Source organism: Megalobrama amblycephala, linkage group LG24 (genome assembly GCF_018812025.1).
Source record: "Megalobrama amblycephala isolate DHTTF-2021 linkage group LG24, ASM1881202v1, whole genome shotgun sequence".
Taxonomy (NCBI): Eukaryota; Metazoa; Chordata; class Actinopteri; order Cypriniformes; family Xenocyprididae; genus Megalobrama; species Megalobrama amblycephala.
The window spans coordinates 28,011,484-28,027,973 of NC_063067.1; the positions used below are offsets into that span (position 1 = coordinate 28,011,484).

General features: G+C 42.9%; 1 protein-coding gene across 1 annotated transcript; it reads left to right on the top strand.

The window, feature by feature from the left end:
* The first annotated feature begins 3,467 nt into the window (after positions 1–3,467).
* LOC125260824 (protein phosphatase 1 regulatory subunit 12B-like) lies at positions 3,468–6,816 on the top strand. The gene is made up of 4 exons (XM_048179374.1): positions 3,468–3,632; positions 4,858–5,055; positions 6,187–6,304; positions 6,394–6,816. Exons 1-4 carry the CDS (start codon positions 3,549–3,551, stop codon positions 6,555–6,557), a joined length of 564 nt encoding a protein of 187 aa, XP_048035331.1. The 5' UTR covers positions 3,468–3,548; the 3' UTR covers positions 6,558–6,816.
* Positions 6,817–16,490: the final 9,674 nt, after the last annotated feature.

Genomic DNA, 16,490 nt, shown 5'->3' on the forward strand with positions numbered 1-16,490 from the left:
TATTGCACACTATAAACACAATCAAAGCTTCAAAAAACCACGAAGAACGGGACCTTTAAGTCTCTGGATGTTGCAGGGCTGTCTTGGTTGACACGCCTCTGCAACATCGCGTGGCGGTTGGGGACAGTGCCCATGGACTGGCGGACCGGGGTGGTAATCCCTCTTTATAAGAAGGGGGATCGGAGGGTGTGTTCCAACTACAGGGGGATCACACTCCTCAGCCTCCCTGGAAAAGTCTATGCCAGGGTACTGGAGAGGAGAATTCGGCCGATAGTCGAACATCGGATCCAGGAGGAACAATGCGGTTTTCGTCCCGGTCGTGGAACACTGGACCAGCTCTATACCCTCTTCAGGGTGTTGGAGGGTTCATGGGAGTTTGCCCAACCAGTCCACATGTGCTTTGTGGATATGGAGAAGGCATTCGACCGTGTCCCTCGTGGCACTCTGTGGGGGTGCTCTGGGAGTATGGGGTCCGGGGCCCCTTGCTAAGGGCTGTCCGGTCCCTGTACGACCAGAGCAGGAGCTTGGTTCGCATTGCCGGCAGTAAGTCAGGCCTGTTCCCGGTGCGTGTTGGACTCCGGCAGGGCTGCCCTTTGTCACCGGTCCTGTTCATTGTTTTTATGGACAGGATTTCTAGGCGCAGCCAGGGCCGGAGGGAGCCCGGTTTGGGGACCATAGGATTTCGTCACTGCTTTTTGCAGATGATGTTGTCCTGTTGGCTCCATCAAACCAGGACCTTCAGCGCGCACTGGGATGGTTTGCAGCCGAGTGTGAACTGGCTGGGATGAAAATCAGCACCTCCAAGTCCGAGGCCATGGTTCTCAGCCGGAAAAGGGTGGCTTGCCCCCTTCAGGTTGGTGGAGTAGTCCTGCCTCAAGTGGAGGAGTTTAAGTATCTTGGGGTCTTGTTCACGAGTGAGGGAAGGACGGAGCGGGAGATTGACAGGCGGATCGGTGCAGCTTCTGCAGTAATGCGGTCGATGTACCGGTCCGTCGTGGTAAAGAAGGAGCTGAGCCGTGAGGCGAAGCTCTCGATTTACCAGTCAATCTACGTTCCAACTCTCACCTATGGTCATGAGCTTTGGGTCATGACCGAAAGAATGAGATCCCGGATACAGGCGGTCGAAATGAGCTTCCTCCGTAGGGTGGCTGGGCGCTCCCTTAGAGATAGGGTGAGGAGCTCTGTCACTTGGGAGGAGCTCGGAGTAGAGCCGCTGCTCCTCCACATCGAGAGGAGCCAGCTGAGGTGGCTCGGGCATCTGTTCCAGATGCCTCCTGGACGCCTCCCTGGGGAGGTGTTCCGGGCATGTCCCACCTGGAGGAGGCCCCGGAGAAGACCTAGGACACGCTGGAGGGACTATGTCTCTCGGCTGGCCTGGGAACGCCTCGGGATTCCCCCGGAAGAGCTGGAGGAAGTGTCTGGGGAGAGGGAAGTCTGGGCGTCTCTGCTTAGAATGCTGCCCCCGCGACCCGGCCCCGGATAAAGCGGAAGAAAATGGATGGATGGATGGATATATATATATACGATAGCAAATCAGAGCAACATGAAGAGCCAACAATGTAGGCTAGCATTAGCTACATGATAATAATTGTAACAGCATACATAAACCAACTAAAGTACCGTATCCAGACACAATGTTTTAAACTAACCATTCGGAGACGTCCTGCTGTAGCCGCTGAGTTGCAACTTCTTCATCCGGTGTTTCTCCATCCGGATCAGATTCTGGGTCAAACTGAAATAAACGCTTATATAATAAAATATAATACGAGTCATCGCGATACATCCACTGTCAACATTAGCACATGGTACAGTGGCCGCAAGCTGGTTAAAGCCACACCCACCCTCCAACTTGCCCCGCCTCTCTCCTCCTCATTAGCATTTAAAGCTACAGACCTAGAAACAGCTCATTGTGGGACAGGCTTGTAGTGGCTGAAATTCTGCACCAAGGCTGAATTTCGGGAAAGAGACTTAAGATACAGTACTAGGGACCACTTAGGCCTATATAAAAGCATCCAAAAAGTAGCATGTCATGGGACCTTTAAATGGTGGCCGTCATAAAACGGTTTTATACATTCAGTATTGAAGCACGTTAAGTACATGAATATGCAATGGCCTAGTCACAGTTCTCCTCTCTACATTCAATTTGTAGCTGACTAACAAGTTTTTGACATTGAACAGCTTTTCTGAGATAAATGTGACGTTTTTACAAGCTATTTTATTGGCGCTTTTCCGAGGTTAAAACAATGATTGATGGATTAATGTTACATATGACATGATACGGATTTCAGTTTACAAGTTTAGTATGAAGCATAAATTCATGTTTATTTTGTGTTGTAAAGCGGAAGACATGATCGGTTCACGTGCGCTCTGCCTCTGTTAGAACTGAAGCGCAACAGCGATGTGTCAGTCACACCACAGAGCGCCAAAAAAAAGATCACAACAGCTCAAGAGATGTTTATGGTCTCACTGTAGTCTGTGGGGAAAATAGCCCATTTTCAATTTATTGTGCCTGCAAACTCACCCTGACACCCCACCCCCGAAAAAAAAAAAAAAAAAAAAAAAAACCCTCTTCGGATCTACACAATTCACATAAATGACATATTTTGATTCAAAACAGCGAATTTCGCCGAAAAACAACTAGTTTGTAGGTATGACAAATCCTGTCAAGAAAAGTCCAGGTCATATTTCACCCCAAAATCACAAGAAATAAATAAGAAATTATATTTCCTTAAAGAAAATGAAAGAAGTTATTAGAAGTGAAATGGCACAATGTAAAAAAGTCTCTCTGAAAGGCTTACGTAGGCTTATGCAAAAAATAGTTTCTTATTTATGACCTTGTGACCTCATGGTTTTATGAGGTTCATCCTAAAAGACTATGCATGGGTGATTGTATGGAACAGTACATGCACTACCTTTCAAAAGTTTGGGGTTGGTAAGAGTTTTTTAATGTTTTTGAAAGAAGTCTGTCTTCTGCTCACCAATGCTGCATTTGATCAAAAATACAGTAAAAACAGAAATATTATGAAATATTATAATTTAAAATACAGTTTCTGTAATATATTTTAAAATGTGATTTATTCCTGTGATCAAATCTGAATTTTCAGCATCATTACTCCAGTCTTCAGTGTCACGTGATCCTTCAGAAATCATTCTAATATGATGATTTGATGCTCAAGAAACATTTCTGATTATTATCAATGTTGAAAACAGTTGTGCTGCTTCATATTTTTGTGGAAACATTTTTTCAGCATTCTTTGGTGAACAGAACGTTCAAACAGACATCATTTATTTGAAATATAAATCTTTTGTAATATTATAATTGTCTTTACTGTCATTTTTGATCAATTTATTGTGATTTTGCTGAATAAAATAATTAATTTCTTGAAAAAAAAAAAAAAGAAATTACTGATCCCATGTTTGATTTTACAGTATGTCTGCTGACCTCATATCTAATTTTTGATCAAAAATCAGTGTATCTTAGAGAAATATACATATATTCTTATCTTGGAATTGTTTTTGTCCTTCATGTATCCTGTCTCAGGACACACATGATCCCAGTGAAGGATGAGGAAGCAGAGTCTCAGAGGAAGGCCAAATCACGGCAGGCCAGACAGACTCGAAGAGCTACACAGGTATGTTCATACTCTGATGTAGATACACTGTTGTCCTCACAAAACCTACATGTTGCAGAATATGACACTTCTGTATGCTTTCATTACACTGGATTGCATATTCTCTAAAAATATGTCATGTAAGGGGTCAATGTACACAGTCATCTGGTCATTACCACAAAATCAACCAGGAAATGACCCCAACGCAAAGCTTAAATTAAAGCTTTCGCTATCAGTTGCAATGTAAAAAACAAAATAACAAACATACAAACAGAAAACAACTGCCTAGCAGCAAGACAAACACTGCAACTAGAGCTGTCAAAAGTACCGACTTCGGTACTGAAATTTTAAAAACGTGACGTGTTGAGCTCTGTTGAGCGGATTCGTAAACGCCGCTGATTGGCCATTGTGTTGACATCGAATATGTCTGTGATTGTCTTCAATAATCAACACATGTCAGCGCTTGAAAGAACATGGAAGTGTTTGAATTTGAAAGTGTTTTGAAAGCGCGAGCGGGAACGCTTGAAAGCAGGCATCTATCAGTGGACTGGTCCGTGATGTATCCCGTGTATATCTGTGTTAGCGCTCGGTGAAAAGCGTCAGTGATGACTATTTACAACGTTTTTACAACGTTGGTTATTGAAGCCAATCACAGACATATCCAATGAGACGTGAAAACAATGGCCACTCAGAGGCGTTTACGAATCCACTCAACAGCGCTCAAAGCGTCACATTTTTAGAATTTCAGTACCGAAAAGGTACCAAGTCGGTGCTTTTGACAACTCTAACTGCAACAATGTTAAAATTGTAATATAAATATTATTAATTTGCAATCCAAGGTATTTTTCATATGGGCTAACTGGCAAAATAAATAAATAAAAATCTTCAATGAGAGTCCTGTGCTTTTAACTGCCATTTTTACCACAGTCAGTAACTATTACGAATCGCAAGATGGCGCCAATTTGCTAGTTGAACTTATATATATAAAAGATAGAACAATCTTTTATATCCGAGTCAATATGCACACAAGTCCATGACAAGACCAAGACTGTTACAATATGGTCTCGAGACCGAGCCCAAGACCGAGTCCGAGTCTCGAGTACTACAAGTAGCTATAAGTAGCTCGGCGGCGGGATGTTGACAACATCAATAACATTTTGACTGTTCAGTGTTGCGGTGTGACTGTCGTGACCAGTGTACACCTGCTTCAGATCAATTTTCTCAGTTTTATTAGTCTTATTTTTAGGGAGTTACCCTCTCAGAGTTGATGGAGGCAAAAAGAACCTTCAGCCCATCAAAACTGGACATACAAACAGGTGAGGTGTGCAGATCCACAGAGGGAATGAGTGTCCAGAAAATACTTCCTGAAGACACAACAGAAACCAGCCCGTCCCTGAGGCAGGAACAGCAGTCTAATGAGGACCATTGTGAACACCTTGATAAGGTGAGCATAAGCAGAACCACATAAAATTTCCTCCCGAAAAAACAAGGGCAGATAAATAATGAAATTTATCAAATCAATACTAAAAAGACTAAAATCATATTTAATGACCACAACAGTGTTTGGACACACAAGTCAATGTATGAATGTCAGTGCAAAATGCTTTTTTCAAAATGCAGTTTTTCTTGTAAAAAACAAAACAAAACAGAAAACAAACAAAAAAAAAACATGGGAGGCCAAGGCACTTGAGAATTAAGAAATAATATAATACTTTTCAATTTTTGTTTCAATCAGCTTGTCTTTGATTGTTCAAAACAGGTAGGAGAAATCACTGAATTATTCATTGCCTGCCCTGTGCAGAAAATCTGTATTTGCAGATTATATATTATGAAACAAAAAACACCACTTACAGTAAGTTTACTTAGAGTTCATAACTATGTTTCTTAACACACTTAAGTACTCTTTTAAAAAGTACATTTTGTAATAATAATGTCAGATTAAAAGATTTACTTTAAAATAATTGTTTTAATAATATTTTTTTATGCTTTAAAGATCTACACTTATTTTGGATGTGTTGATCAACATACTAAAACATGGGCTACTTGATTATAACATGCATTATGGGCAGTTGTGGCCTAATGTTTAGAGAGTCAGACTATAATTTTAATTTTAAATGTAGTGTGTTGTTCAATATTACATTTAAAGATTGTTATATTTTAAATGAACTAAATTGCATCTTCATCATTTACAATTACAAATATATTTAAATACATGACTTACAAAAGAAATATTAAAGTATATTTTAGTTTACCATAAATAAGTTGTCACCTGTTAGTGCATTCAGCAGTACACTTTAACCATATTTCAAAGACAATAGAAGTTATTATGAAATAATGATGCACTTAAGTCCTACTTAAGTTCAACTAATTGCACTTAATATAAATGTACATATATTCTGTTAAAGTATATTATTTATGTAATATATATAAGTATGTTAAAGTGTACTTATTTTTCACAAGGGTGATCAATTCAGGAACCAGACTTGTATTGATACTGCTATGGCTGTGTTTGGATTCATTGATTTATTGTGGTAGTATTTTATTGATTAATTTATTGATTGATTAATTCTCCAAGCAAGGAAACTGGAAAAGAAGACCAGGAACCAAACCTGACAGGCCTTCCTTCTGCATCGCATCAGTTAAGGGAGCATGTGGTTTCACTCCCAGTCTGAAGAGTCACAGCACCTCGATAGGTACTATTACACCTTATCTGGGAAAGTGTGTAATACTTTATATGCATCATCATCATCATACTAATATATGGTGTTTACTCTGAGTATAGAGTCTGAATGGACAGATGAAAATGACAACATCCTTTATGGTTCCTATGATGCATCTCTGACACAGCAGCTGACTGAAGAAGACTGTGATCTCAGTGCTGACCTGACCAGCCTACTCACTGAGGTACCATTATCATGTGTGTGCCTCTCTAGTACTACTCATTGATGTTGTTTAAACATGTATTTATATATCTATATATCTGTTTATACATTGCTCATGTGAGAAACACAAGGATGTTGAGGTCAAAGACTTGATTACTAATTTGTAAAATTGTACATTTTGCTCTATACAGTTTTCATTCAAAGTAAATTTTTTTAGGGATGCATGATTTTTTCATGGCTGATTCTTATTATCGATTTTTTTTTTCTCTTTGATTAGGCAAATTTATTGTTTTTTATTTGTTCTATTGCAGCCCAAACTGGCCTTAAACAACAACAACAACAAATAGCAGCAGCCATTTGAAATTAGAGGCAACAACTGCATATTAATCACGATTCATACAAAGATGTTACATGAGCATTTGTTTTTGAATTAAAATTATTTAAATTAGATTGCATAATTTCAAGATATAAAGCAAAAACAGAATGGTCTGACTTTAGCTTTGTGAAATTATGCTACATAAAACATAACTGTACAAAACAAACAGAAGACAGACTGAATTAAAATGCAAAATCACTCTTGTAAAACTATAAAATCACCTGCTGATGGACAAAGTTTAACTACACAGCAAAATCCCCAGAGTTAAATCAACTCTGCTCAGAGCACATTTGGTCCCTCTCTAAATAGTGTTAAAGTAACACTGAAGCAGAATTAAAGTTAATGAGATAATTAAGTGATTAATTTAAGTGATGATTGAGCATTAGTGATGAACACTTGCTGTTAACATGCAGAATCACTGAAGACTGATTTACATTTGTTGGCAAACTTGGCATATGCGCCGATTAATGTTTCTGCCGGTGGGTGCCCACACTATAATGTTGCGCTCATGGCAACATTAAATCCTGGAGAGAAGACAATTCTAGATTCACGGCTGCACATGCAGGAGGACAAAAGTTTGAGCGCGCAGATGTAATATCTGAGCGAGAGCGCGCGTGCGTCCAGTTTTGTGCAAGGGAATCCGCCTGTGAGTGGAGAGATTGCTCGCGCATTTGATGCGCTCTCGACATTTTTCAATATAATAACGCCATAGAACCCACATTAAATGAAATATTAACGTGAGAAGAAAGCAGTGTCCAAATTTCACAATTTTGTATTGTAAGCTCCTAATTTCGGGACTGTCCCGCAAAATGCGGGACGGGTGGTCACCCTACTTTAGACTTATGTTTACATTTTAATTATTTGAGTTTTCCATGGTTGTTGACAATTCTGTCTTAATAACTGAGGGGATTATGATCAGAGGAAGGTTAAGTTTAAAATAAAAATGTTTAAATGTAACATATTTTTCTCCTGGTCCTTATTTTAAATGGGTCATAAAAAATATCAATAATTATCTATATCGACCGATATGAAACACTGATATCGTGATACAGTTTTCAGCCATGTCGCCCAGCCCTAGTTGTTCATTTTCAGCACTGAATCATTACGGTGGCATTTTTTAAAGGATTTTTTTTTTTTTAAAACAATTCTGTAATAGCCAAATCTGTCAATAAAACCAAAGAAAAAGAGATTGAGAGACTTCTTTGTGATGTTCATTTAAAATGGCTTTTCAAGCTGGTCTGCTCCTTCAATCTTTTAATTCAGCAATGTGTAAGTGTTTGCTGTGAAACACTATTGCAGATGCTTAAAAGCAAATTATTTAAAAAAAAAAAAAAAAGGGTCAAGAGCCCGACTAAAGCAAACACTGACCACCATGATGGTGGCATCATTTTTTGGAGAATAAAACATCAACATCTAAACCTCTGTTAAATTCTCAATAAGAACTTCTGTAGACGTCTTATAGAAACAAAGTCAATCTGGTTTGTAATAAGTAAAGCTGGTAATGCTGTTTGTGGAGTTGTTTAATCAGATCTTGAGCAATTTAATGTCTTTTCAGTTAATTTCATCTAAGGCTTTACCACTATATAGAGAGGGACCATATGTACTCTAAGCAGAGTCGATTTAACTTTTGTTTACTGTGCAGTTCGGGTATTACATGGTTATTGTGCTTTCGCACCACAAGATGGTGCCGCTGCATAGTTCTGTGTAGTCTAAATAGTATGAAATGTTTAGCCTAGTAGAAATATTCTATGAAGTAATCTATTATACTTAAATTTGCACAATATTCTCCTTTACATATTTTTAGCAGGATGATTTTTTTTTCCTGATCTATCAAGCAGAGTTGAGCTTAAAGGATCTATCTTTCTGTCTGCTCTTAATGTACCCCTGAAGAGTGTGTGATGTATCCTGACATTCCATACCATGTAGGGCAAAACTACTCGTCTCCAGCCTCGGTTCCCACTATATTCCTACTTCTCTAAGCCTTTAGCACTGTAAGAGGAGTATAAGACGTATAAGGCAACAAAATAGGTGGGGGAGAGAGAGACCTAAAGACAAAACCTATATGTGGCAGCGAACTTATCCTTAGAAAGGTACAGTGAATCCCTCTTTTATTCCGTCAGCTGCCTCTCCTCTTATTCAAAGCGCTGAATCACTCTGGGGAAGCCGGTGTGTAATCGGAGAAAGTTTCTGTGCAGCTGCGGCCTATATATGTACGCTGATAATTAACACTGATACTCGTCAGATTGGAGCTGCCCACTGCCTGCTTCAGCATGCCACATCAATGTAAACTGAGTTTCAGTCATAGTATTGTTGACTGTTAAGGGATGGTTACTCTTGAGCTGGTGCGAAAATGTATGTGTGGATGTTTAGTGCATCTATTTATATGTGTTTTATAGGCAGCAGTGTTCATTGCCAGCTTGATAGAACATGTTTCATTGTAACACTATCAAAGTGTGTGCCATTATCAAGCTATTTTAATTAGTTTAAGTTATTCCAATCTTAAAACATGCCTTCAGCAAACCACATTATATTATATTATATTAGCTTGAAGCTGAACTTAAATTTTAAATGTCACACAAAGTCATAATATGACTGTAAAAATGATTTATGACAGTTCAACTTTTCTCAGTTGACAATTTGTTTTTGCTCCATAATAAGTCATTGACACTTGTATGATTGTTATTTAGTATTATAAAAAGGCACAAGCTGAAAGGCAAGGCTAGACTAAGGTTTGAGCTGGATTATTATATGTATGCTGAGATCTTGGGAATGACCCAGAAAGATGCTGTGCTTAGCCAAAACTCTGCCTCTTCTCATAAAAGAGCTAAATGATCTGACAGACCAGCTACAGTGTGAACACTGTGTGTGTGTGTGGACTTCAGTATCTGAGTGTGTATGTGAGTGTGTGTTTTATGTATGTATGTAGACACAGATGAGTTTGTTTGTATTCATAATATTCAGTTGTGATTGTGACTATATTTTGTTAGTGTGTTATAATGGATCTGTTGCTGTATGATTCTAGGAATAGATGGCACAAAGTCTGTGTAAGTGCTGCTGTGTGTGTGTTTATGGTGTAATGGCCTCTTTGTGACCCCAGCAGAGAGCAATGGAAGTTTACTTTCTGCTAGAAACATTTCCACACTTGCATGTGTATCCTTTCATATTTTCCACGCAGCTCTGATGTCTCCTGCTGTGCTTTAACATTCACTTCTCCTCAGTTTTATATTGTAAGTGCTGTGTTTCTTTTTTTAACCTCCATGGAGCCATGACATGTTGTTTAGCTAGCAATACAAACTACACCACCCTTTCTACATGGTGCTGAAATACTGAACAAATCAGCTTTCCTAAAACCATGTGTTTTTACAGACATAGTTTTCTTATTGTGAGAATGTGAGGGCTATAGTTATAGCTGTTGTAGCTATGCACATTATATCGGTTTTAAACCTGTTGCTCTGAAATAATTTAATTTAGCATAGAAATACTCATATTAATGTGTAGTGTGCACTGTAGTAGCATGGCCAGCTACACAATGTGTACACAAGTTATCTCAGGGAACCAGGGTTAAGTGAGTAACCATAAACATTCCTTTTTGATACGGTTCACGCGCATTGCGTGAGATTTATCTGACGCTATGGGGAACTTAATCCCAAAACATCAGAACGGAAGTCGCTCTGCAAGCCGACAGCTCGGGGGCGGTCGTTTGAGGGCCCCGTGATCAGCTGCGCAAGGAGAGTCTCAGACTGAGGTCGGGGCCTGACTACACAGTACACAAGCATTTAGACTGACAACACCCGTGCTTGAAGTGCAGGGATCTGATGAAAGTGGACTGCAAGATATCTGCGACAGAGATTTGCTGGACCATGCCCAAGAGGAGGCCATACCTCTATATGTGTGAAGATAGGGGCCAGTTGGACAGCACAGGTTTTTAGACAGACTGGTGAAACACCGTCTGGGCCTGGTGCTTTACTTCTGTTTCCGGAAGATGCGACGCACATCCTCTTTGCAGACCGAAGTGCCAGAGGGGGTGAGAGTGGGGTAGCTGGAGGCAGGGCTCTACGCTAACATTTTCCTTAAGGAGCACTTTCTGATCAATAACAGACATTAACTTTACAATTACAGTGATATCTGCCTCTTTAAATTCATTTCCAGGGGCATTTTTACCATTATAAGAGCAATTATTTCTAATCTTATTAAATGTATGCATTATATTTTGTCAATTTAAATAGAAAATTTGTTTTTAAATGTTAATGTAATCAGTTAGAACAATAAGACCCAATCAGACTATTACCAATCAAATGAAATCATAAAAAAAAAAAAAAAATCATCTTTGCACTGCAGAAGTGGCACAGAAGCTCCATCTGAAGTGGTATTTAGACACTTTTACATCATGGGTAAATAATGTTATATTAATCTTTTTTTTAAATTTAGAAATATGAAAAATTAAACTTTAAAGTTTGATATTTTAAATAGAAACAGTCTATGTAAAGTGTAAATATGAAAATAAATCAGTGGCAAGTCTTAATGTACGAGTCATTCATTCAGTCGTTCAAAACACAGATTCATTGTTGCTTGGAGATGCGCAATGTCATCGCCCATCATGATGTTTCACTGTAGACATCATCTGATGGAAATTTGGTAGACATCACCCAACCCTAACTGATATATGATGTTACAGCCTCAAAAACACTCCATTCTGTGCACTCGAAGCAGGCTTGTAAATCCTGTCCAACAGTCCAACAGTCCTTATTACAGGTTTAGCTGATTTCAGTTTCTGCCTGTAGGTCGGTATGAGATAAACCAAACAGTGATCAGAGAGCCCAAAAGCTGCCTGTGGGACAGAGTGATATGCATCCTTTATAGTGGTGTAACAGTGGTCCAGTATATTACTGTCTCTGGTGGGACATGTAATGTGCGGTCTGTATTTAGTAGGGATGAGTCACGATTTTCGTATATGCAATTAGTTGACATAATTATAGAATATCGATTAGGCTGTATGATTGTCATCTAAAAAAAAAATCCATGTTTTCGGTGCTGATGTGGTTGTGATGTGTTCATGTAACCAGCGGGTGGCGTGCACTGCCAAAAACACGTAAAAGCTGTCAATCAACTCTCAGACAACAGAAGATCAACACATTGTCTCACATGCACTACTTTCGGTAACTTGGGACAATGTCAAATAAGAGTTTTGTGTGGAGTTCTTATAATAAAATTAATAAAAAAGAAGTGCAGTGCAAACTCTGCCATGCGAAGCTTGCTTATCATAGGTCAACCATTATAATGCACAGTAGGGGTGTAACGGTACATGTATTCATCCCGAACCGTTATGGTATGAACGTCACGGTTCGGTTCATGCAGTATGACGATGAATACAGGCGATCCACACTCCCAGAAAGGGAGCGCTTTTTAGCCTAATCTATTTTTTAACTAGCATTAACCACCTATAATTGCAATAAGCTCTGTGTTTTGTTACTTTCGTTAAAAAACAAAGTGCCATCTTTCAAACTCTGTCCATTTTATCACGAAATTCAAAATGCCGTTTTGACGTTTTTTGATGTGACGTGACAAACGGCAGCACAGAGCATGAGTGAACACGATCATCCCTTCCTTTTCACTACTACAGAATGAACATGAATGAACATGAAGGTATGTTGAAAGATACAGTACAACTTAGTGTTTCAACTGCGGAAAGATGTCAGTAAAACAATTTGTAAACAATATGCCACATAGTAGGCTATTACATTTACCTCAGAAAAGCCATTCAGTGTCCACAGCTTGTTAGTTTGCTAGAGAAATGAACTGTTTTGCTAAATAAATGCACTATATTAGCCTATACATTAATTATATTTTACTTAATCCGTTAATGTAAGGCCTAAATAAATCCGTCATGAAAACAAGTTATGACATTAATTCATATGTTCACAAGTTATGTCATATGATTTCAACGAATTGGAGAAATATAAATTAATGCAAAAATCACCTTGTGTAATTACAAGACATACATTTTTTTTTACTAATTTTGATGATTGTCTAAAAATAAATAGCAACTGAATTTAATTATTTGGGCTCTGTTGTTAATTGTAACCTTTAATAGGGCTCCCTAATGTTACGGTATGGTGGTGTAGAGATGAGGCAGATACGGATTTCCACAGTTATAGACAATACTTTAATCAACACGGGCAAGGAGTAACCAAACATACACTTAACATAAACAGAGAACGGACCAGGAGTGCAGGGAGTGAGTGCATTATAAAGGGAGTGCAGATGATCAAGTCCAGGTGCAGGTGATGAGTGCTGATGAGGAGCTGACGAGGGAAGTGAGTGCAGGTGATGAAACAGGAGGATGATGGGATATGGAGTCCAGGGGAACAAGGGAACTGTAACAGTACCTCCCCTCCCGGTAGGCGCGTCCTCGCGCCGTAGAAGTAACAACCGGGAGGGGGGCGGGCGCCCTGGAGACCTCATGCCGGTGCAGGGGGAGGAGTAGACTGGAGTGGAGGTCTCCAGGGCAGGCTCAAAAGCCATGGCGGGTCAGGAGCCGTGGGCAGCCATGGCGGGTCAGGAGCCGTGGGCGGCCATGGCGGGTCAGAAGCCGAAGGCAGCCATGGCGAGTCAGGTGCAGCGAGCAGCCATGGCGGGTCAGGTGCAGCGGGCAGACATGCAGCAGGCAGACATGGCGAGTCAGGTGCAGCGGGCAGACATGGCGGGTCAGGTGCAGCGGGCTGCAATGCAGGGTCAGGTGCAGCGGGCTGCAATGCAGGGTCAGGTGCAGCGGGCTGCAATGCAGGGTCAGGTGCAGCGGGCTTCCGTGCAGGGTCAGGCGCAGCGGGCTGCCGTGGAGGGTCAGGCGCAGCGGGCTGCAATGCAGGGTCAGGTGCAGCGGGCTGCCGTGGAGGGTCAGGTGCAGAGGGCTGCCGTGGAGGGTCAGGTGCAGCGGGCTGCGTGGAGGGTCAGGTGCAGCGGGCTGCCGTGCTTGGTCCGGGGCCGAAGCCGAATTGCCGACTATCCCAGGTGGCGGTGAGGATCCGGCGGGACAGGGCGATGCCGCAGGTTCGGCCGACCGAGGCGCAGGCGGGGCTCCAGAAGGCCGCAGTGGAGCCAGAGCGACAGCCGACCAAAGGGACACAGGAGGGAGTGAGGAAGCCAACGGAGCGTGAGGGACGAAGGGACGAGGTGCAAACCGAGGAGTGTGGTCCTGAAGTGAAGGAAGGCCGACGAATGACAGATGCGGAACCGGGGGAGGATGGAGCCTGGCGGAACTGGTGGACTGATGGGCCATGGTGGAGATGAGGGAGGTTGGAGCCAAGGGGGAGTATCTGGACCAACGGGCCGAGGTGGAATCCTGGGTGAGGCGGCTTGAGGAGAAGGTGCAGTGTGGACAATAGTGGAAGGAGGTGGGAGAGGGAGGCAGGGAGGGAAAACAGTCTTATCAAAGTTCATAATAGGAGCGGCTGGCTCGGCGGCGGCGGCTGGAGCGGCTGGCTCGTAGGCGGCGGCTGGAGCGGCTGGCTCGTAGGCGGCGGCTGGAGCTGAGGGCTCGTAGGCGGCGGCTGGAGCTGAGGGCTCGGCGGCGGCTGGAGCTGAGGGCTCGGAGGCGGAGACTGGCGCTGCTTGCTCGGCGGCGGAGACTGGAGCTGCTTGCTCGGCGGCGGAGACTGGCGCTGCTTGCTCGGCGGCGGAGACTGGCGCTGCTTGCTCGGCGGCGGAGACTGGCGCTGCTTGCTCGGCGGCGGAGACTGGCGCTGCTTGCTCGGCGGCGGAGACTGGCGCTGCTTGCTCGGCGGCGGAGACTGGCGCTGCTTGCTCGGCGGCGGAGACTGGCGCCGCTTGCCCGGCGGCGGAGACTGGCGCTGCTTGCCCGGCGGCGACTGGAGCGGCTTGCTCGGCGGAGACTGGAGCGGCTTGCTCGGCGGAGACTGGAGCGGCTTGCTCGGCGGAGACTGGAGCGGCCTGCTCGGCGGAGACTGGAGAGCTTGGCTCGGCGGAGACTGGAGAACTTGGCTCGGCGGAGACTGGAGAACTTGGCTCGGCGGAGACTGGAGAACTTGGCTCGGCGGAGACTGGAGAACTTGGCTCTGTCCAAAAGTCTATAAGCCAGGCCACCTCACTTGGTGGCTCGCACAGGGGTGGAGCTGCAGGCTCGGAAAGGGCTGGAGCGGGCTCGTTCATCCCCTCAAATACAATTAAAATCCCCACAGGCACTGGAGCTGGCTCTGTGGGGACTGGAACGGGCTCTGGAGAGACTGGAGCGGGCTCTGGAGAGACTGGAGCGGGCTCTGGAGAGACTGGAGCGGGCTCTGGAGAGACTGGAGCGGGCTCTGGAGAGACTGGAGCCGCTTTCTTCCTCCTCCTCCGCTTACTGGGCCCAGTAGAGGAATGTGGGTCCAGCATGGGGCAGGCAGGGAGTTCGCTGGAGGGGTATGCGGAGGAAGACGGAGGTTGACTGACTGGCCCGGCCAGCCGTGTTTCTGGATGGACTGGAGACATACACTTATCCTGAACCTCATCCACGAAGAATTTGGAGCCATTTAACCACAAAATAAAATTGATTGTTTCGCTTAAGGAGAAACGATAATCAGGTTCATCAAAACGGATAGTGTTGTCGTCCAGTCCATCCAGAAACAGGGAGATTAAACATGCTTCAGGCCAGTCAGACAAGAAAGCAAGCTCAACGAACTCCTCCACATACCTTTCCAGCGAACGACCACCTGAAGAAGCCCGATGAGCCGATCGCCAGTTGCTAGATGGGAGAGAGGCCTTGGAGGAGCAGGAGCCAGGGAGCTGGTGGAAGTCTCCATTTTTTTTTTTTTTTTTTTCCTGTGGAAATCCAGTCGTTATTGGTCCGTTCTTCTGTTACGGTATGGTGGTGTAGAGATGAGGCAGATACGGATTTCCACAGTTATAGACAATACTTTAATCAACACGGGCAAGGAGTAACCAAACATACACTTAACATAAACAGAGAACGGACCAGGAGTGCAGGGAGTGAGTGCATTATAAAGGGAGTGCAGATGATCAAGTCCAGGTGCAGGTGATGAGTGCTGATGAGGAGCTGACGAGGGAAGTGAGTGCAGGTGATGAAACAGGAGGATGATGGGATATGGAGTCCAGGGGAACAAGGGAACTGTAACACCTAATAGTTGACAGCATTAGTAGAGATAGATTTTTTCTCCTTAAGAAAATTTTAATTATAATTGAATAAATTTAAAGACAGACACCGTTGGTTCAGGAAAACATTGTTTAATAAAAAAAAGATAAAAAATTGTTTTGTTTTCTCACCCTGCTGTACCGAACCTGTATCGAACTGTATCGACTTCAAAACCGAGGCACGTACCGAACCGTCATGTTTGTGTACTGTTATACCCCTAATGCATAGTCATCTGAGGGCTAAGCACCCAGCAGGTCCATCCACAGGTCAGCAGCAATCAGTGGCTGGTTTCATGATCAGATCAACCAAGATGGATGCCGATCAACTTTGTAGAAGGAGAGGGTTTTAGAAACCTTGTGGAGTTTGTATACCCCGAGTTTACTGTCCTGTCTAGAAGAACAATCACTGCCAGACTGGAGAAACTTTTTGATGACAACGTAAGGGAGCTGCGCAGTCAGTTAGCGAGTGTTGAAAAA